Source organism: Phragmites australis, chromosome 11 (assembly GCF_958298935.1).
Source record: "Phragmites australis chromosome 11, lpPhrAust1.1, whole genome shotgun sequence".
Taxonomy (NCBI): domain Eukaryota; kingdom Viridiplantae; phylum Streptophyta; class Magnoliopsida; order Poales; family Poaceae; genus Phragmites; species Phragmites australis.
Window position 1 is genome coordinate 25,729,936 of NC_084931.1, and position 22,800 is coordinate 25,752,735.

A 22,800-nucleotide genomic window follows, 5' to 3' on the forward strand; every position below is an offset into this window, starting at 1 on the left:
CAATCTGAAGTTTATACTATTATCTAAATTAAGTAATAATCTCCTTAACCACCGCTCGTTCTATAAAAGTAAGTACATGCCATCGCCATCATAGGTTAGTCCTCTTGCCACTGCAACACTGCTCACAAGCGGAGCAGCCGTGTGTACAAATATAGATAATCTGTAAAGGATAGTTAACTTTTCTATTATCAAACACCACATTATTTTTTATAACCATAACGATCAATAAAAAGCTACCGGCGCCACCATTAGTATGACTTTTCATTGCTTACTAATACCACTAGCCAGTTGGCAAACATGTTTCGACACTTCTCGGTGGGTATAGGTTAGAAGCCACCTAAATAATAAACCATGCAAATCTCGTAAAATGGCAATAAAAAAAGAGGTGCTTAATCGTATCATTTTTTTTTGATAAAAATAACACTTTTGATTATCTTACCATTGTCTCTTGCTGAGGTTATCTTTTATTAGAAAACCTCTTTACGAAGGTACCAAAGGCAAAATTTTATTTTTAACGGTATCTTTTTGTTTCTTCTTGGTTCTTCATTATTTATAATAGCCAGGTAAAGCGACTGCACTGTGAAATTTCCATTTTTGTTCAAATTCTGTCGAATTTCGTCGGGTTCTTATGTTAGATTGATGTTGATAAGGCGAGGAAGAAAATCATTCCATGCTATCAATTTTGGTCCGCTTAGGCCTCGTCGGAAAGCAATATTTGGTGTGAAGGATTCTAGAATGTTGGTGAATGTATCTTGTTTGTTGCGAGCAATGTTATATAGGTAAGGATATTGGTCTCTCAAAGATGAGTTAGTCAAACAATTTCAGGTGCAATATGCAGACAGAAATGTGTCACAACAGGAAATATTCGTTAAATTAGGAGTAATGAGCACAGAAAAACAATGAACAAGTACTGTAGAGTACAGATTCAAGATAACTAGCTTTTAATTGCTGATGATAATGAGATGATAACATCATGAGATAAACCACATCAGGACATCACAACCACATCACGAGCCATTAAGCTTCCACCACACCACAACACCGCCACGACGAAACAAAGACTAAGCGACTACGACCATCTCTACACTTCCCGAGATTAGCCACTATGAAGGACAAACCGCCACCCTAGGTCCTCTCGCCACAGATCCGGTGTGTGAGTTGGATGTCCTTGGGCATGATGCTGACGTGCTTGGCGTGGATGGCACAAAGGTTGGTGTCCTTGAAGAGTCCGACTAGGCAGGCCTCGGCGGCCTCCTGCAGCGCGGCGACAGCGAAGCTCTGGGAGTGGAGGTCGGTCTTGAAGTCCTGTGCGATCTCCCGCACTAACCACTCGAAGGGGAGCTTGCGGATCAGCAGCTCCATGCTCTTCTGGTACTTCTGGATCTCCCGAAGCGCGACGGTGCCATGGCGGAAGCGGTGGGGCTTCTTCACTCCGCGGTCACCGGGGCGAACTTGCGCGCCGCCTTCACCGCCAGCTACTTCCGCAGGGCCTTGCCTCCAGTGGACTTCCTAGCTGTCTGCTTCGTGCGGGCCATCGGGAGCGGAGAGGGGGCAAGGCTAGGGTTTGCTTCTGGTGGGGAGCGAAGAGCGGGAGGCGCAGGAGGGTTTGGTGATTGGGGAATTGGAGTGAGGAGAGAGTGGGGAGGGGTGGGGGTTAAAGTAGGCGGTGGTTGGGCGGGAGACTGTGAAAATTTCGTATTTTCGGGGGCGGTGTGGTTGGTTTTCGGGAGGAAGCGGGGCGATTTGGAGCGTTGGATTTCCGGGGGATGGATGGCTAAGATTGGGTTTAGGGGGAGGAATGCAGATCATGGGGAGCGATCCGTGGGCAGGGGTTCCCAGCGTTCTGATTGGTCGCGGTTGCCTGAGGTCAGACGTAGGGCCCACACGGGCGCGCGGTGTGGGTTTGCTTTGGTTGGTTCAGAGGTTTTGGCATCTAGGCCTAAAATGCCCAGGGTGTAAGTGATGCGATTTTACTTTTGCTTATATTTTCTAAGACCACATCCAACTCCTTCACATCCAATCCAATAGCCCTCCGTCTCCCTATTGCAATGTGTCAGTTTTTTTTTTGTCTTTCTATCTTCCAAATACAGTCCCCATTCACCTCCCCTCTCCCAAATACAGTCAAATAATATCGAGTCATTTCCATCTATTGCCAAATATCGTCCTTGCCCCCGATTAACTTCCCTCATCATAAACAACATTTTGTTTTCTTTCATCATCTCTTGCCAAATAAGTTTTATGTTGCTCTCTCGATGATGTGTCACGCAAACGCAACGACGACGTGCCTCCATCTTCGCCAATAGCACCTGCACTTCTGGCATTGCACTCCCTCCGCCCGAAATAGCAGAGGCAATGGCACCCTCCGCGTGAGCTGCTGCACGGCGCTTTCCACACAGGCTCTGAGCTCGGACCCCGCCTTCCTAAACAGACAGCCAATATCGACAAGCAGCGAGGCAGCCACGGTTGGGAGGTCAACGCCTCCGGCACCACCGCGCACCTTGCTAATGAAGGGGGCGATGAGGAGGTCGAGTTCCAAGGGGACTAGGAGTTTGGGCGGCAGTAGCAAATGACATGGCAGAGACCTTCAATTTTGTGTAAGGTAGTTTCAAAATTCCTAAAATCTCTAACATATTGTCGAATTTTAGTATCATAACCTTGGTGGTATGTTACAAACTTTGACATGGCCGAATTTTAGTATTTCCATGCATCAACAGTATGTTAGAGATTTTTGTGTAAGGCAGTTTTGATTTTTGTGGAATTTAAGTCATGACAAATTAAAATACATGTCAAATTTTCACAAATGTTAAAGACCAATTAATCCAAATTTTAGAGATTGAAAGTCAAGACCAATTGATCCAAGTTTTGGAGATTGAAAGAACATGGTAATTGTAGCCTTGTTGCGATATTTTAAAAGTCATAGTTTCTGATGTTTCAAATATGAGATATATTTATTCATTCTTGGTTGCTTATCGAGATGGTGGTCATTTTTGTGTGTTTGTTGTCTTGTAACTCTACATGTCTAAGAATCATTATTCTAGCATATGTTCATGGTTGCACATAATTTCACCATTTGTACTAAATAAGATGATTGTTCATATAAGCTTGCAGGACCTCATAGTTGTGTCCATCTTTGCACTAAAAGTAGATGAGATAGCTTTTTTGACATGATTTTGTCTTTCCCTTTATTGTTTTTCGGTTTGAGGATGCATATCGGATATCAGTAGGATTGTGAACCCCATTTTGGTATTGGCGTCGATCATTGGTAGAATATAGGTGAAGCAAGAGATGTATAAAATTACTGAAGGAGCTGGAGCAAGTGAGAAACATGCTTCTGCAACCAGTTGTCATGCTAATGTATTGTGCTTTAGTTACCACCAATTTTTGGTGCCCCGGTGACAACACCTTTCTTATCTCAAAATTGGAATAATGGATCATCCTTCTAGATCATGCAAAGAATGGCACTGAATTTAACGATGAAATCCTCTGTTGGTTTGTAGCATTTACAAGTACCTATCAGTGCATCTCCCTACAATGTATTCATATGGTTACTTTGCATTCTTTTATAATAAGCATTTGAGATGGTAATAAATTTGAAACAATTATATTACAGTCAATTTAGAATCGTATTATATATTTCCTATGATATATATGACAGTTTTGATTCAAGAGATATTTTAGTCTTTGACATGGCTCTTGATTGAAACCTATTGCCACATACTGTTTTTCATCCAACAATAGGGTTATTGCTAGACTGAGGAGTGAAAATTTATTTTCTGCAGAGTAATATTTTTGTTGTATTTATTAGGAATTGCTCCTACCACTCACTAACAAATTGAAAGTGTCATATATTGAGATCTACTTTGTCAATACTTAAACAAACTTGTTGTGCTTGAGATTACACAACATCTACCACAATTGATGCTTTGACAACGCTAGTGCCTTCAAGTTCATCCATCAGTCCCTCTATATAATTTGTTTGGATTTTGCCGTAACTGATGCTTTCCATGTGACACGATTTTGACAAATCTCCACTCTTCCCTTTCAGGTTATAGCCATCGAGCGCGCATTGGTTGTAAGTCGAGGTCTTGTGTTTCAGGTCTTTGTTGCATGTTATGTCATCACTTGTTCCACTCCTTGAAAGTCATATGATTTAGACAAATACATCGGAATTTTATGATTATATTCTTTCAGTGCATGCTAATAGTAAGATATCAATGTTTCTAGGGTCTTAAAATTGGCTTTTGATTTTGACTTGTGATAGTTGATGAATAGTACAATTCATGATTTAGCATTTTATTAATATATTATTTTCCTGGCATTAGCTAAATTGATTTTGACTTGTGATTGATTTGTAGGAAAATTCTCAAATTTCCTAACTATATTTAGTTTGTGAAGGGATTTTGTGTCTTCTTGTTTCCCACGTGATTTGAAGATTATCCAACATTTGGAGCTTGAGATTTGTTTGTTCTATGCTTACTTTGAATGCTTTCATTTGTTTAGTCTTTGAGTAGTAGAGTCTTACATATACACATGTGCAGAAATTTGTTTACATCAATGAAGCAGTATGCAGCGTTAGGAGGAGCTTACTTATGAGATTGAGCTTTAGTTCTATACTATAGAAAATTGTTCAGTTTCTGAAAACCAATGCCTTCTTCCTTTTCTAAAATCTGCAATCTTAAGTAGTATCCCAATATTTGCTTTCCTTTTCTTTTACAGGAGATTGGAAAAGAAACCAATAATTTGATTCTTAAAACAGATATGTCTTTTACACGACTGATAGCTTACTTACATGCTTACTTCCATATGCAACCAAAATTTAACAGTGAGAGATTGGAAGTGAACTTGATGTCTACCTATTCAATTCCTATTTGCAAATGCCTTGGCTATCCAACATTAATGCACTCATTTGCAATTAGAGAAAAAAAGTACTATAAAATAGCTAAATCCAAAGAATGAATTCAGAATGTTAGCTCATTGGATAACGATTCGTACTCTTAAAACGGTCTAGTTTTTTTTTTAACTTACACCTCAGTAGAATGGCTAATCATGATGACGGGGACAACCATGGAGAAGCACAGTAAATGAATATAAGGGCATGGGCCAAGACTGACATTTTTTTAGTATGAAGAAATATGTACAACAAGAGCTCTATAATGATTGAAATTACATGATCAAAGTTGCATAAGCAAATGGTCATAGCCTGTTAATGTGCTTCTTTTACATATATAAGCTAATGTTTAAATCCTTTTTATCTAGAGATGCAGTCAAAAGACTTTGTCAGTTAGAAACTAATGATATGTATCAACAAGCAATGAGGTTTTGCCATGACGATCGCATGATCTCTTCTAAAAGAAAAAAAATTTGCAAGATACTGACAGTTTTGTTACTTCCAAAGATTAGACTTATTTTATACTTTCATGAGATTAGGCTGCATTGTCTCTCTTTTTTATGCAGAATTAAGCTAATATTTTTATGTTTCTACATACATGTGTGTCACAGATGAATTCTTTTAAGGATCAGAAAGAATCAACTAGTATAAGCCCCGGCTTTCAAATATTGGAAGGGACCAAGAACACATTGAGTTGTACACTATTAAAAGTTATAACACAGCATAACAAACCAAAGAAGGCACATATAACTAGAGTTGCTCTGCAAGGTACAAATTTCTACCGTGTTTGATATCCTTTCTCTTTAGCTATATTAGTCCCTTATGCATCTGTTTTGTTACAGATTATGTTTGTACTAGAGAAGATATTGCCATTGTCGAATCCATCAAATCACCATATGAAAATAGAATACTTGTGGACATCGATGATGCCCTCGTAGACAAGTTCCATTTCGAGTGCCTTCTACAGCCTAACGAATTATTAAATGATGAAGTAAGTATGCATAAAGCAGTTATATAACACAACACTATAATTTAATCATAATTTATTAATTGTAACTACAGGTCATAAGCGCATATATATATCGTATTAGAGCTGAAGAGTATCTACATTACAGAACTGGTGCAAAAGTCTCCCTAGAGAATACTTATATTTCTAGCATTCTAAAATATGATGGCGAGCTTGCGATGGACAAAATAGATCCTAGCCATGACACCATCGAAAAAAAGGTGGATAATTATCTAGAGCATGACATGGTAACAATCAACACAATATCTATCAATATTATGTTAATATATATGTGGCTAATACTTACGATAAATATTTACTTTCGGTATTCATTCCAATTAACATCACACGATGTCATTGGTACCTAGCGGTTGTGAATGCCCAAAAATATGAGATACACGTTCTCAACTCGCTAGGCCCTACAATGGATTGCAACAACCTCACTTTTATTGTGAGTATTTATAACTTCAATACTCATTTTTTATTATAATAAGGAATACTTGTGATAAACCAAGTGGATATGTACCTTGGTTTATATGTGATGAGCCATTGATAAAGATTGAGTTGAGTTGAATCTAGTTTGCATGGGCATGTCTATGTATTACAATGCATGATTATGATTATGATTAACCGGAGATGGAGAAACTTGTGTGCTTATTTTATGATGTGTAGGTGATAGATGCAACTTGACGGTCGACGGTGAGATGATCGGAGCTAAGCGGGGTGCTCAGTGACGGATGATCAAAGAGGCCAGACAGAGTCAAGGATGATTCTAGCTGTACACGTGGAGAGCATGCAAAGCTTGAGAAGGTGGATGAAGACGACATGTTGATAAAGTTAAATGAAATGGATGCGATGCAAATGAGAAGACGACCCAAATGATAGGGAGCGAGAGAGACTTGTCGATAGTTGAGATCACAAGACAGAGTACACACGTCATCATCAGGAATGTTACTTGGGATGCAAGCAATCTAGAAAACTTGGGATGCAAGAAAGCTCTAAACGCCTATATATATGAGGGGAGGGCTGTGAGAGCCTCCTTGGGTCATCCATTTTAGAGTTGAGTTTTAGGGTTTTAGAAGAAAAGGAGAGGACTATTTAGCCTATGGTTTAAGTGAGAGTTGTGTATCCAAAACTACTTTATAATCAACCAAAAATAGGGTGTTTCTCTGTAAGTAATGAATATCGTGCTTCCTCTTACCCGTGTGTTCATCTCCTTCTAGTTTCTCTCTTGGCTCTCTTGCATAATTGCAAGTTTTTCGATTTTGTTGTGTTTTTCATTTTTGTTGGAGAGTTGAATTTTTGCATTGTGTTGAAGTTATTTTCCTTATTGCTAGAGGAATAAGAATCATCTATAAGTTAGTCATAAACCTTCGTTTACCTCTAGATTCATCAACTTAGAGTGTTTCTTCACCCGGTGTCTAGTTCTTTGGATTTGAGTGTTTCCTCGTTTAGTTGCAAGTTTTTGTGAGTTATGACTTTTGGAATGTTTTTCTATGGAAACTAGGATTCAAATTCATCCATTAGAGATATGACCAAAACAATCTTTTCGACGATGTTCGGTGTGATTTATTCTTCTTTTTCTCAGTTTCTTGCTTCCGTTTTTTATTTGAGGCGCGTTGAGTGGAAGATTAGGATAGGCCATCCAAAAATTTGGTGAGTTTCCTATTCAACCCCCCTCTCTAGTCGCCTTTCATGGTCCTATAACTTTTTTGTTATTATCTTACCTCTGATACTACTGTGCAAAAGCCTATGAACAAGGATTATTTCAACATGGGCGTAAGGATGTACGCTTGTGACGAGATCAACCTTTTAATGAACACACAATATCACTATATGGACCTTCAGTTTTGGATACGATATAATATATTCATGTAATCATCATGTTTACATATAATCTTGCGAACTCTCTTATTTATCATAGTTGTTGTGTGACTTCGGACGAGAGCTATCACGTAGAACAAAGCATGATGTCCAGTTGTGAGCAAAAATATTCGATACATGGCATGGGATGGAGTATAATATTTTATAGTGCAAGTTGGTATGTTTTGTTTCGTTGTTTATTGTGTTATGGTTTAGTTTTTCCTGACGATATTGACTATTGTTTGCAGATTCTATTGTCAATATGTCACCATGGGCATTTCATACTATTTGCATTTAACATGGTGGCTAGAAGTGTATCGGTATTGGACCCAATATATATATAGGATTGGTTTAAAGGACATGAACCCACTGTATATATAGGATTGGTTTAAAGGACATGAATCCATAGTGCACTATCTGTTGAAAACTCTCAAATTTTTTTAATAAATTGAATCTAGCTCTAGAAGTAGCAACCACCCATGGATTGATAACATATGTGATTAGTGTCGTATAATACCAATTTGTGTTCAAAAAAATAAAAGATTGGTAAATTTCTTAGAACATCAGTTCAATCAATTAGATTATCCACGTAGATTTAACAATTTATTCTTCTGCAAGTTTGACTCAGGGTTTTTTGTTATTAACTTCATTTGCGCGTGAAACGGTAAACAACTACAACCACTGATTTTGCATTGTGAGTGTTCTCAACATTATTGTGGTTTATATTAAGCAATTGGTCATCTGGTTATGCACTTTTTTTATAATTACAATAAAATATAATGCAATAATAGTATATGAATGAACTAAGAAAGAAATTATTAGTTGATCTGTTGAAATATAATGAGAATGAATCTAAAGCCAACATCCTGAAGTTGTATGATGATTTGTTAAACGTATCGGATAGTGCATCACTCGGAATGAGAGATTGGTTGTGCTATTATTTCTTCTCATGACTATTATATTGTTTATCTTTATCCTTTATATAAGTTTTTACTCATGACTTCAATTATATATAATTGTAATGGATGACTGTAAACTTTAACACCGTAGTTTGCTTAAATAATATAATAGGTGAATGTAAACTTATATATTGTATTTTGCTTAAAATTTTGATTTCGTGTGCATGCACTCGTCACAATATTATTAATTACAAAGAAATAGATCTCATAGGAAAGAGCACCAAAAATATTATGTATGAAATAGATCTCATAGGAAAGAGCAGCCAAAATATTATGTATATAGATGTATTGGAGTAGTGAGATAAATTGGAGTTGTACTTAGATGTATTTTTTTTATAGTTGCAGGCTTGCAGCATGATTAAATTAAGAGTAAATTACATAAAATTATAAGTATTATGTCATTTGTAACACACAACTATATGTATTGTACTTAGTAACACAAAACTTGTGCACTAATTTTACATAAAATCTGATTTTAATTAGATTCTAAAAAATGATCTTATATTTTTCCAAAAATTCTAGAACTTTTTTTACGTGTTCCATAATCCATGTGCAACCCATTTTAATTGGATTCACCGAAAAAGCCTGGGTAGAATTTAAACTAAAATTCTCCAAAATACTACTTTTATAACTCTTAACAATTGTTAGTATCTCAAATAAAATCTCAAAAATATAGAAAAAATCACTAATATTTTTCTTATATGATGGAATAATTTCTAAAATTATTTCCAGCCCTAGTTATCTTGTAGGGCTGAAAATAATTTTAAAAATTTGTCAATCATATAAGAAAAATATTAAAAAAAATTCTAGATTTATATTAACTTGGAATATAAAATATGTCCGTGTAATTTAGAGTACGTGTATCACACTACTATTTTTTCTAAAAAACGTGATGAACCAGTGATCATCCGATGAAGGGACGAGTCGACTCGACTCGCATTATGACTTCGGTAAATGTGTCTCAGGTCGCCTGATAAAAAGAACTCCAGTTGATTCATCAAACAAGGGTTGGAAAAGGCACAGATTCCTTCATACCGTATTACTCCGTAGCCATCAGGATGCAGCGGAACCAAATAAAGGCAAACTATGTAGGCAACACCATACACCGCTGCCGAAAATACATGTGCAATCCGTTTGGTACAGCAGGGAACACCAGAGACTTAAGTGTGTACATGTGTAAATTCATTTTCACGACCTTGGGGTACTACTACAATTATTCCTCTTCACAGACCTCTACCTCTTCTGTATTGCTTCGAGGCAACGGATCGACAAGCCGATAACGTCCTGACGAACCATGCGTCAGACTTCCCCGGGAACTTAGAAGCACTTCATGTGGACAATGCCGGGGCCAGATTCATCATACTCTCCCTTGGAGATCCACATCTGCCAACACGATAGAACCAATGTCAGAGCTTATCCGGAGGGCATGACGAAACGAAGGAAAGGAATGGCACTGAAACAAAAATGTTCAGCGCTATCACGATAGCCATCCCACCATCTGCTTAAATCTATCGCAAGAACAAGCCTAGCACTGATCTCAACTTTTTCATCTCCAACAAAATTATTACTCGGATGGCTCTCCATGTTTGTGCTGATTAAACTAAGACATGAAGCAACAGCTTCAGTGCCCAGGAAGAGAAGTAGATCATTTATGCTCTACAAGTTGATTATCAGTACATTGCCTAAAGCATCAACAAATGTGTATACCAATTGGATTATCGGAAACGGGCAGTGCATACCCTGCCTGTTTGAACTAGATGAGTTGTGCATAATGGATTATTTTTATCTTGCCCACAAAAAAATGGCATGGGGAAGAACGCTGTTGAGAGAGAGAAAGCTACCTGCTGAAAAGTGCTGAGAGAGGCGAGAATAGATCCACCAATCCAGACACTGTATTTCCTTTCAGGTGGTGCAATCACTTTAACCTTCATGCTGCTAGGAGCCAGGGCCGTGATCTCCTTGCTCATGCGATCAGCAATTCCAGGAAACATGGTGGATCCTCCACTGAGCACAATGTTACCGTACAAATCCTTCCTGATATCAACATCGCACTTCATGATGGAGTTGTATGTGGCTTCATGTATGCCAGGAGATTCCATACCAACAAGAGATGGCTGGAACAACACCTCAGGGCACCTGAACCTTTCTGACCCAATGGTGATAACCTGGCCATCAGGCATCTCGTAGCTCTTCTCCACAGAGGAGTTGCTCCTAGCAGTTTCCAGCTCCTGCTCGTAATCGAGGGCAACGTATGCGAGCTTCTCCTTTATATCCCTGACTATTTCCCGCTCGGCACTCGTCGTGAGGGAGTACCCTCTCTCTGTGAGGATCTTCATTAGATGGTCGGTGAGGTCACGGCCGGCAAGATCCAAACGGAGAATAGCATGAGGGAGAGTATAGCCTTCATATATTGGAACGGTGTGGCTCACACCATCACCAGAGTCAAGCACAATACCTGCACATACACAAATACACATAAAAAAATGTCACTGCTCCTAACCGATGAATTTTAGTTTGAACTGTTCACATTGACACAATCTTACCAGTTGTCCGACCACTAGCGTACAAAGAAAGAACGGCCTGAATCGCGACATACATTGCTGGGCAATTGAAGGTCTCAAACATGATCTGTGTCATCTTCTCCCTATTGGCCTTGGGGTTGAGAGGGGCCTCGGTCAGCAGAACAGGGTGGTCTTCAGGTGCAGCACGGAGCTCATTGTAGAAGGTGTGATGCCATATCTTCTCCATGTCATCCCAGTTGTTGACGATGCCATGCTCAATCGGGTATTTCAATGTCAGGATGCCTCTCTTTGCTTGAGCTTCATCACCCACATAGGCATCCTTCTGGCCCATACCAACCATGACACCGGTATGGCGTGGTCTGCCTACAATGCTAGGGAAGACAGCCCTTGGTGCATCATCACCGGCAAAACCTGCCTGTTAATGTTAAGAAAGTTGATCATTAATCGCTTGATGTAGAAGGTGTGCTTTATTGGAAGGATTCTTTTGCAGGATAACAACCTTGACCATTCCAGTGCCATTATCACACACAATGGGCTGAATATCCTCGTCCGCCATCGCACAGTTCTGCAACAGAAATCGAATTTCAGTATACATCCAAGAAATCTGCAATAGTTTTGATCACTAGGTAGTTGCAGGCTTAGTAAGGATCTCCAAACTACAGTCCTACAAGCTAGCCAGCAGCATCTAAAGTATCCAAAACGTAAATAATATCAAGGTATAATGCAGATACAGATAACTTCAGCTCTTGATTGATCCCAAATTTGTAAAATAAAGTGCATATCATCACGGCTCACATACAGAATTTAAACAAGAAACGGTGAAGGTTTCTTATGGGGAATTTAGGGAGAACAGCGAACAGTTGTATCCACACAATTTGTCCTTGCTGCTGCTGTATGTATGTATAATATTGATCAATATTTTACAGTAACACCACCAGCTAGCTGAATATATCATCATTGCAAGACTACAAAATTAGTACATCGTCTGAGAGCATCGGATGCTATAATACGAATTCGCAATAACTTCCACAAGGAAGAGGGGAAAGTTCCACAACAGCTATTACACTACTCCAGTATTAGCAAGCAATTTGCAACATACGACTGGCAAGTTGCGGACCTAATGTTTCAGTACTGACAACTGACGGCGCCCTAGCATAATCCAGTACTAGAGCACGCAGTTGGCAATAAAACTAAATATCCCAACGGATTTCTTTGCCCCGCAAGGGATCGCCAACGCACCGAATAAATCATGAAAATAAGCAGTACATCACAAACAGACGCAGAAACCACCAAAGAATTCACCAGAGACCGCCAGCAGGAACCTGGTGAGGCGATCTACGGGGAGCTAGCGCTACAAGCCAGCAGAAAATTTCAGATCAAACAGTGAAGGGAGAGGAGTCTCACCTGTTCAAAGAGGTACGGCGATCGCTCCGGCCTCTGGAGGACTCGATCGGGGCGAGTCAGCGAGTGACGGACGCAACCTCGAGAAGCAAGACAAAGGAAACGGACGGACGGGCAGGGGTTTATACGCCTCCGCCGTCTTCGAAGAGGAAGGAGAAATCGAGCACGTGTCGTCGTCAGTCGACACGTCGGAGCGTACTCGCAGCTCGAGACGTGCAAGGACTCGTCTCTCTCGCTGGACGGCTGGAGTCTGGCCGGCCCTGCTGGTAAACCCAATCGGGGACGGCAGAAAAAGGGCCCCAGAGGCTCCGCCGGTCCGGCCTGGCCGTCGCCGTCCCAAGAAACTTCCGGTGCCCAAGGCGGCACACGCCCACGTCGGCGCCAGCGGAGAATTTGGCAGGCGTAGGGCCCGGCGCTTGGGAGTTTGGACCGGTACGCATCCCTAACGGCCGTCACGCACGGCGACCGAAAGTTGGGCACTGATGGGCCGACCTCGCTCGTGTTACGATCGCGGCTTATGGGCTCAATGGATTTACAGGCACACAATACCGGGCCCGCATATCAAGTAGACTTTTTTTTTTCGTCTCTTTGGTAGAGCTTTATGTGATTCAAATTCTTGAGAGAAGCGATTCTGTCGGAAAGTGATTCTTTAATAATTTTTTATTCTAAGTTTTATAGAGAAAGTGAATTAAGTAAAACTGATTTTTTCAACTCATAGCATTTAATTTATTTCAGAGGATCATGCTTACAAAATCACTCTAAGAGATAAAAATACAAATTGTCGTTTGATAGAGCTCTCAACGAATTCACTCTAAGAACTGGTTTAGGAGCTTTGTAAAACTTGCCCTAGAGCTTTGGTATGGCTTGGTGAATTTGCACAGTTCGTCGATTACGTGTGCTATTACTTCTTCTTTTTGGAGTGTACAGTAACATTTCAGCCTGTTCGTCTCAGTAAACAACATTACAAGCTTCATCTATCCCGATTTGTGCTGGTTCTATGTAAAAAAAGAGTATAATACGTGGATTTACATCCAAATTAAGCTCAATTGTAATCCGTAAATGGGTTTGTCCGAGTTACAGCACGAAAGAGCTTCCTCAGGTTCAGCTTCGTACCAACCATCGCCTTCCGTATGCACAGGCCCAGCAACATGACTCTTCACCAACGTGCAAAGAAAAGTAGGCCCGAAACTAGATAAAAGTCATAGAGCACGATGACCACAGTATACTATTTTCCCATAATGTAAGTTTAACGCGAACAAAATGGCAGCATATAGGACATGTTTGGTTGGTAACTAAGTATGCTACAGCAAAGCTTAGATATAAGCCACAATTATGACATGCCTAATTTGCTGAAGAATTTAGGTTATTTGGTTGGTTACCAAGAATTACCTAACTTGTGGCAAATTGAATAAGACCGATGTTTGGATTATTACCACAAGACATGTCACAAGTTTGGCAAAAGTTTATAGCCATTGTTTGGTTTGTGATCAAACTTTGATACAATCATCCCTAGGTATGAAATGGTGAGGCTACCAAACTGCCTTACAATCTCCATAAGTGGACTTTGGGCTAGTGCTCACATATAGTAATGTCATGGGTGAAAATTCTTTCAATAACTCAAACAAGGTTATTGAAATGGCAATGTCACTTAATTGTGTCATAGTTTTTAGATCTTGTAGGTTTTGCTCTCCTTGTCTCTCGGGTCATATGAATCCAAAGCTTGCTTGTGAACCATTGTGCAGGTTGTGTCGATGAAGAGCCAGTTGCGCAACGCTGCAGAGCAGATGCAAGTCACCTCGGCAGCCATACCCTGCATCTGCTCTGGCAGAAAGGCACACTTTACATAGCAGGAGCATGATGTAACTGCTCTTACATTGATCATAAAAGTAGATGGACATATTAGTACTACTACTATCCAAAAGCATGCGTTGATTGTTTGCTACCGAGATCATAAATTTGCGAGGTTCTAACATCAGCTAATTAGTATATCCATTCTGTGAAACAACAAAAGAAGTCAGCAAAAAACCTAAGAGCATGCAACACAACTTATCAGTGGTTGTCATCTCAGCAGCATAAGAACTAGTACACCTAGGTCTCCAAAGTTGTGTCACTGGCTGCAGCTAGGAAACCGCGTAAACCTTCATTCACAGGAAGTGCTAAGTACTGACCAATATTGATTTTATCATTGGTAGCAATGTTTAGTGCCTCTATCCTCTTCCAGAATGGTGTATAAGTATCAGCAGGTTGCAACATTTGGGGTGCAGGAGGGGGGTAACAAGGGCCTTCACGATTTCCTTCATTGTGGTGTAGATTTCATTAGTGGCATCAGTGAAACGGCTCTTAGGCTTTGGCTGCTTCTTAGTTGGAGACTTTTTATCTATCGGACGCTTCATACCAGGTCAAGGTATGCTATAAGAAACATTATCTACACTTCCTGTAGTATTGGGTGTTGTTTTAGGAGCTGTTGGTGATGTTAATGTGTCAGTCATTACCACAGAGGTCGATAGCTATTGTATAGCCAGACATGTCATTCATATCTTCTGAGTCACTATCTTCAGATTTACTGCCGCCATCCAAGCATGTATTTTGGTCCATGGCAAGAGAACCATCAGTATTGTTGCCTGAGAAAAGTTCTGACAACTCATGGAAGAATTTTATGGGCTTACCAAGCAAGCGTCTATCCCTATCCTGCATGCAAATATACCAATGAGTTAGGTCCTCATATGTACTTACTGCTTTATAAACAAAAATTATATATACATACTTTGAGTTGGGCTTTTCAGACTCAGATATAGTTAGCTTGCATTTAATGGCATCAAAACCATTACCACTCTTGTTTAAAGCTGTCTCAACTATCTTCTAGTTCTCTTTTTAGTGCTTATAGTGACGACAAACTTGGATAAGTGTTACCCCCTAAGCAAACCCTATATGGTGTTGTTTTTTCCAAACAAAACCTGCATGCTGATCTTTCTTGTACTCAATATACCAGTCAAGCATGAACTTAGTTTGTTCATCCTCCCGACTGATGGATCTCTCACGGGTAGACCCCTCACATTTCACCTTCCCTTTTACCTTTCCCATTACTAGTTGAGTTAAAGAGAAGTTAGTAGCTAAATCATATTGAGTATATATCTAACATGAAGCACTAACCAAGTAAATCACAAGAAGGATGGAAATATGCTAGAAAGTATCTAATGCATAGAAAACAACTCCTAGTTTGATAGAACATTTGAAATTACATTAATAAACTACAATCATAAAGGATTCAGAAAAACTATGGACTAATGCAATAGAAAGGATTCTGAATTACATTTGAAGTCATACATGTGTAATCTTGCCACTTTGGTGCCATGTGACTTTATAGTGTGGCATCCTAACTATATACTGTGTGACAAGGATGATGAAAAGGATAATCATCTCATAGCTATTCATTAAGATAAAATAAGACATCAATGACATGAGCAAACAACACCAACTAAATAAAATGTTTTACATAGATTAATTACATAATGTCACAAGGGCAAGACCCAATTTTGCCACATAAGTACATAAGCAAAATGCGCTAACTAACTATTAATGTTGGTATTCCGCATTTCTTGATTAGTCTCTGACGTAGATGCTCTAACTTTATCTTCCCACATAATTTGTGCTAGCTGGTCTCTTTTAAATACCCTATCCTGGTTATCATGCGGTATTCACGATAGACGTTATTACTCCTTGGCAGGGCTCTATATCAAGATATATCATCATAGACATACTCATCATCACCATTCTCTAGTATCCAATTGTGAAGCGCACATCATGCAACCACAATCTTCACTTGTGTTTCCAAAGGGAATTTGGTTGACTTGTTAGGATATTAAACCTATTCTTCAAGGTGCCAAATGTTCGTTCAACTGATGTCCTAAGTGAGGAGTGTCGATGATTTAATAGCTCCATGTAATCTTCTGGTTCTCTAGCATCTTTATATTCTTTAAGGTGATAATGAACACCAGAGTATGATAGTAGTATCCTAGGTCTTGCTGCATATCCAGCATCGACTAGGAAGAATTTTCCTACAATATGAACATGCCCCCTAAGATTATTGGTCAACTAATATGATGTTTAATGTTATCACAACTTGAGGTCATACCTTCTAGTATTTTTAGTTCATTGGGACAACTTAAGGCGTCTTGAAGTACATGTGAATCATGGGCTGATCCCTCCCACCCAGGAAGGACATATATGAATCGCAAGTCAAAGTCAACAGCCGCAAGAATATTTTGAGTTGGAATAGACTTTCTACCCCTAAACATGTCTTGCATATGTACATGGACAGATGCTGGTACATGAGTACCATCTAAGGCTCCTATGCATCTCCAAGAGAACATAAGTGTTGTTTCAATTAGATGAATAAGCATTGACACATATGCTTGAAAGCCTAGCACAAAGAATGTGGTGAGTTTACCTCAAAGTAAGAGTGGAATATTCTAGGGCTGCTTGTGATCTTTAGATGTGTTTCAATAGTTCTGATGTATATGAGTCATTTAGCCAGTATACCAAGTGCATCTGGAACATTATTGATATATCTACTAACAGTCTCACCCGATCGAATAAACTCAAAACCTACAGCTCTATTAGACCATTTTTGTCCCACTACATGTATGAACATTGTAATTTTTTTCTTCCACTGTGACATGAAAGGTGTCACTCAAAAGACCCCGTAATCTAAGATGACCACAAAGCTCACAGCTTTTCGCATGCACAGCTCGGAAATACAATGGGCTTTAGTACCATTATATGGACGATTTAGCTGTGTCTCTCGTGACACATCTCTATCCAGCAAGGGACCATATGCTAAACCTTTTCACTTTCTCTTTTGCATATTAATCAAGTACGAGTAACTGGCCAGACATAAAACAACAACAGCAAGCAGCCGTTTCCTCGACATGTAGTAGTGGTTTATAGTAATTAAAGAAATATTGCAAGTGTAACTGTCTCCTTTGGTCCATCTAAGTAACAGAATGGATTTTACCTCAGAGCTAGACCAATTTGGAGAGCACGAGATATAAATTAGATGCAACGATGATGACAATCACATGGAAAACCCCTTGTCCACATGGCCATGGTGATTAGAAGGGGAAATAGAGAAAGAATCACCTGGGAGGTTGTATGCACATTACTTGATTAGGGGAGGGCAGGGGGCGATTGGCTGTGCACTACGAGCACTATCCAAGCATGGTTCTGATGGAGGAGTAAATCCGGAGCTGGATTTAGATGAGAGGGAGAGATGCCCACACCTGGATTTGGAGCAGATCTGAAGCCCTATCCTATGTCCTGCCCCACTCGATCTCCTCGCCAGTCGGACTCCCAGATTCACTCAAGGAGCAGCAAGTTGTTCTAGAGCAGTAACATGCAGTGAGTCCTGCCCCACTCAATCTCTCAATCAGATTTGGGGAGAGGGATTTGCGGGGAGGGAGACCTGGATTTAGGGGAGGGGAGAGTATGAGAGTGGATTTGGTGGAGAGGGAGAGTGAGAGTGAGAGAGTGGATGCTGGATCTGAGAAGATGAGGTAAGCTACGTTGAAGACGCGTTGTTTGTTGGACTCCTAGAATTTGCTCGAGAGAGGCAAAGAAAAGAACCACGTTGGAGTTTTCATGTGACTCTGATCCGCTTCGCGCTAATATTTTCTGGGACGATGACGCTAGCGTGTTTCTTCCTTTCGCGCGCGTGCGTGGCCAAGCAGTGGTGCCATATTTCAGCACCATGACCACGGTAAAGATTTTTTAGGCAAAGTTTGGATGGTGCCTAACTTCTTATAACATTCTAAAATTTGAAAGTAAAACAATCGTTAGGCTAAACTAGTGTGGCACGGCTAACTTGAAGTGCGGTGAGCTTCAATCCAAACATTCCCATATTCCGCTAACACACTGCTAATGTGCACAGTCTGGCGGCCTACGTACGACCACGAGTTCTAAGGCTCCATACGGAGGGTCACGCCATCGCCTACTATCACCACCCGCACAACGGCGACCGGGCCGGCACCGTTCGGCTGCGTGATGGGGGGCTCAGCGAACGCCGCCTGCCTGCAGGTGGGGCACGTCGGCCGCGCCGCGAGCCACCGGTCAATGCAGCGCGCGTGGAACCCGTGGTTGCAGCGGGGCAGCACGCGCACCCGGTCCCCGCGCGCGAACTCGGCGAGGCAGATGGCGCACTCGGACCGCGACGACCCGGCCAGCTCGAGCCCCGCCGAGTACGCCAGGCACGGGAGCGCCTGCACCAGCGCTGCAAGCCGCCGCTGCGGCGGCTTCCTGCCGCGCCCGAGCCGCGCCGTCGGCTGCTCCGCGCCTCCTCCCGTGCGCTCCGGGTGTACATCCTGCGCGCCATCTCCGTAGCACGCGCGGCGAGTGACGCGGAGCGCGCACCGGAGCACGACGCGAAGCGCGAGCGCCGCGACGAGGCCGCAGACGAGGAGGGCGAGGACGAGGATGGCGTTGGCGTTGAGCAAGTGGAAGGCGTCCGCGTCCGGAACTGCGCCGGGCGCCGCGTGGGCGATCGACGGGCTTGCGGCCGGCGCTTGCACCTGTAGGAGTGGCCTGGAGTAGTGTAGCCGGGCTTCCATGGCCGGGTCCGACTCTCCAAGAAGCGCGTGCAGCGAAGTGATCGAGAGCACTTCTTGGAGGTGGGAGCGCGCGAGCAAAGGCATATATATTCAACGTGACGGGCGTACCAGTTTAAGATGCGGGATTGTGCTAGACCGCTGGCAGATAAACTAGAACAGATATCAAAGTCGCTATCTTCGCGTGGTTTACTAGTCGGCAAATGACAAATTAGAGGTGGACTTAATGCTGTTTGTGTATAAGATTGGGGCAAGATAAGACGCACGTCAGGGGCTTAAAAGGAAACGAGAAGTAGAGAGGCACACGTAAAGGTGCGCAAACAAGTGAACAAGATGATGGAGCATGGAGTCAGGAGGAGAAGATTCGAAAGAAAAAAAGACAAATTATGAAGCAAAGTCGAGTAGCCAAAATCGAGCCTAGAGATGGCAATGGATCGGATCAGATATGGGCAAAGCAGATCCGTATCTGACCCACCATCCGAAGTGTCTAATCCGACCCACGTCCGTAAAGGGTGACAGGCAAATTTTCTTGCCAGTGCCCGTGTCCGTACCCGTCGGATACCTAAAACCCGCCGGGTACCTGCAGGTATATGACCAAACCAACACCAATCAGGGGCGTGAGGCCATGAGGGTGGGGTTAGAACTGGGTGTGTGCGCTACAGTTCAATCAACGAACTTATAATCATTGGGCTGGGCAATGGATAATGTACTGGACTAGACTAATAATACAAATCATGTATACCTGTTGGTACTCGTGGGCAAACTATAAAACCCGTATCCAACCCATGACTTCGTGTATACCCGACCTGTAATATCCGTGGGTAAAATCCTAGATCGGTGTACGTGCCCATCGGGCAAAATACCTGCGGATTTCACGGGTAGTATTGTCATCCCTAATTGAGCCATGGTCTGACAGCCTGAAACTATGGTCTTGGGAATTTTCACCTAGCAGGATATTCAGGTCAACAGCTTTAAGGGCAAACAAGTCCGGAAAAGCCTGAAACGGTGAGACTTGGCAGCGAGTGTCGATCACCACTACACCAGGACGTATGCAATCCAGAAAGCGGACGGCTTAAACTAGAATTTCCACGGCCAAATCTTCCTCCCCATTTTCGAATGTGTGCCCAGCAACGACGGGAGCATGTTACACCAACTCGCGGGGGTCGACGTCGATCTCGCAAGCCGCACCTAACGGGTCCCACCGTCTCCCGACCAAAGGAAACCCGCGGGGGAGCCAACCGGCATCTTGGATCTCGGGCCCGGACTCCACCAACGGCGACCCGTAGGCGCACGGCGGGGCTGCACGTGGCTAGGGCGGCGGTGACTTGTCAACGTGCGAGTGGCTCTTTCCGGCCATGTCGGACGGCGTGGAGTCCGACGTGTCTGTGCCTGGGGTTTCGGCGGTCCCTGTCTTGCCGGCGATGCGATGCGACTGCTTTTCGGTTCCGTGGGCTGCGAGTGGGCCGGGCTGCCGCTGGCACTTCTTGGAGCAGCGCATACTTGTCGCTTGGCCCAGACTGCTACCGCAAATGGTTAGGCGGCAGAGAAAAAGTCCGAGCGCAAAATTTTGCATTGCATTTCTTACTTCAGTCAAAAATTGAATTCAGTAGACTAACTATTAAATTGCCGTATTTTCGGAGTGGTAAATTAGTACCACATAGATCCAACAGAAGTATGCCGTATTGTCACAAGACTCATCTTACCGGCTAATGCTCTAGCCGCCTCTACTTATGATCATTCGCTAGGGGCATGATCAGGTGGTTGATAAAAAAAATAGAAATACAAAAATAATGTTATAAAATGATTATATATATGCTTGACGTTAAGACATTCTGTTGTATTGAGGCCGAAAGTTATACTGCCTTAATCTAAAGAAAATGTATGATTAACATACGTGACCCAGGAACCAATCGCGCACTGACACATCGGCGCTGCGGAACAGCGTAGAACGCACCAAAAGTAACCCCATGCATCTTGATCATATATTCTCCGGCTATGCCCTATGCATATCCCGAAGTCGACACGCATTTTATATTCGAAGAGAGAAAAAGGGGAGAGGAAGTTGACATGGACATGCGAGATGCAGCACAAGCTGCGCAAGTGCACTGCATGTCAACACATTGCTTCTAGCATGCTCTTGGCGTCTTGAGTCGTGCGTCTCTTTGGCGCAGCTTCTTTTTGTGCAGAAGCCAACTTATGAAGAATCTAGTGGGATATAGCTTGTACTTCTCGGTTCCGTTCCAGTTTACGCCTCATAACATTGGCGACGAATCCTATATTTTGGCAACACTTTGTATAGTTCTGTAGAGAAAGGCATTGATATGTTTCGATACTAGAATAATTTTTGTGTTTTGCGATGAGTCTATAATAAACAAATTCTTTATGAATTTATATTTTTTAAAGGAAAAGGGAATTCTAGAATTTGTTGGCCTTATGTGGAACCTAATTCTAAAGAAGAAATATTTGGAAGTTCATAGAATAAATAATTGGGATCATCCAATGATTATTTAACAACCCCAAACATATAAGATAATAATACAAATGAGATATCACTTTCTTGTGCTTTCACTGGGACTTGGCTTTAGGCTTCTGCTTCTTAAAAGTTGAAATAAACAGGCTAATTTATTGTTGATTTTTAAAAAGTTAAAAAACTAGTTTATGATAAAATGAACTAAAAAGCTGATAAGCTGAATAAAAGTGGCTTTCTGGCTTTTGGCGTACTGAGAACATAGAAATTTCTCGTAAAAACTAAAAGACAAAAGCCATAAGCAGCTTTTAGCAAAAGCCATTTTCCAGTAAAAACGTATAAGTTTCAGTTGTGCTAAACAAAGACTTGATCTAGATTAGTTAAATACCCTTGTGTTGCAACTGGAGGAAAAAAAATGACATGCTGTACTTTGAAATGTTAGGATGTAACAGGTAGGGAAAACTGGTCAAAAGTGAGGCAGCCTATAGGTGACTCCGCAACAGATTTAACTTAGACAAGGAATTGAGCTGCTGCATGTTTCTACTGCCCCCAAGTCATATATTCTCAAATGGTAAACCAGCCAATATTAAATCACGGCCCACTGAATTCCTATAGGTTATTTTCGCCAAAAAAAAGAATTCCTGTAGGTTAAGTGCCAGATTGAAAAGATGGGTGTTTCATTGTGAAAAAAAAACATATCATGCTTTGTGCTGCTAAACAATTTTATCATGTTCGTTTAGAATACAGTACCGAACTACTTTTTCCAATAAATAAGGATAAAAATTCATAAAAAATATTCTGCACAGTTCAGCCCGCTACCAAACAACTAAATGAAGGGAATATTGACCGTAAGAATCACACGAAGCCATAGACACATGTTTGCCAAAGCAAAATCGCTTGTACTTGTCGAACAAGTTAGGCAATATTTTCCAGACTGTATGACTTAAACTACCATCTCAAAGACAAACTTAGATTTCAGAGACTGTATGACTTAAACTACCATCTCAAAGACAAACTTAGATTTCAGAGACTTTCCATCTTGTATAATATGTGCATAGGAAACCAGACAATTTTAGAGTGCAGGCAGCCATTGAA

The 22,800-nt window shown here is 41.5% G+C and overlaps 2 protein-coding genes and 1 pseudogene across 2 annotated transcripts; all 3 read right to left on the reverse strand.

The window, feature by feature from the left end:
- Positions 1-1,125: 1,125 nt before the first annotated feature.
- Positions 1,126-1,535, reverse strand: LOC133885922 (histone H3.2-like; annotated as a pseudogene).
- Positions 1,536-9,775: 8,240 nt separating this feature from the next.
- Positions 9,776-12,921, reverse strand: LOC133884480 (actin-1). The gene is made up of 5 exons (XM_062323910.1): positions 12,643-12,921; positions 11,738-11,803; positions 11,260-11,653; positions 10,558-11,171; positions 9,776-10,099 (listed from the first exon to the last, which is right to left on the reverse strand). Exons 2-5 carry the CDS (start codon positions 11,792-11,794, stop codon positions 10,034-10,036), a joined length of 1,131 nt encoding a protein of 376 aa, XP_062179894.1. The 5' UTR covers positions 11,795-11,803; positions 12,643-12,921; the 3' UTR covers positions 9,776-10,033.
- A 5,559-nt stretch (positions 12,922-18,480) lies between these two features.
- LOC133885921 (RING-H2 finger protein ATL72-like) lies at positions 18,481-19,453 on the reverse strand. The gene has a single exon (XM_062325690.1). The coding sequence runs from the start codon at positions 19,323-19,325 to the stop codon at positions 18,594-18,596; it is 732 nt and encodes a 243-aa protein (XP_062181674.1). The 5' UTR covers positions 19,326-19,453; the 3' UTR covers positions 18,481-18,593.
- Between the last annotated feature and the right edge of the window lie 3,347 nt (positions 19,454-22,800).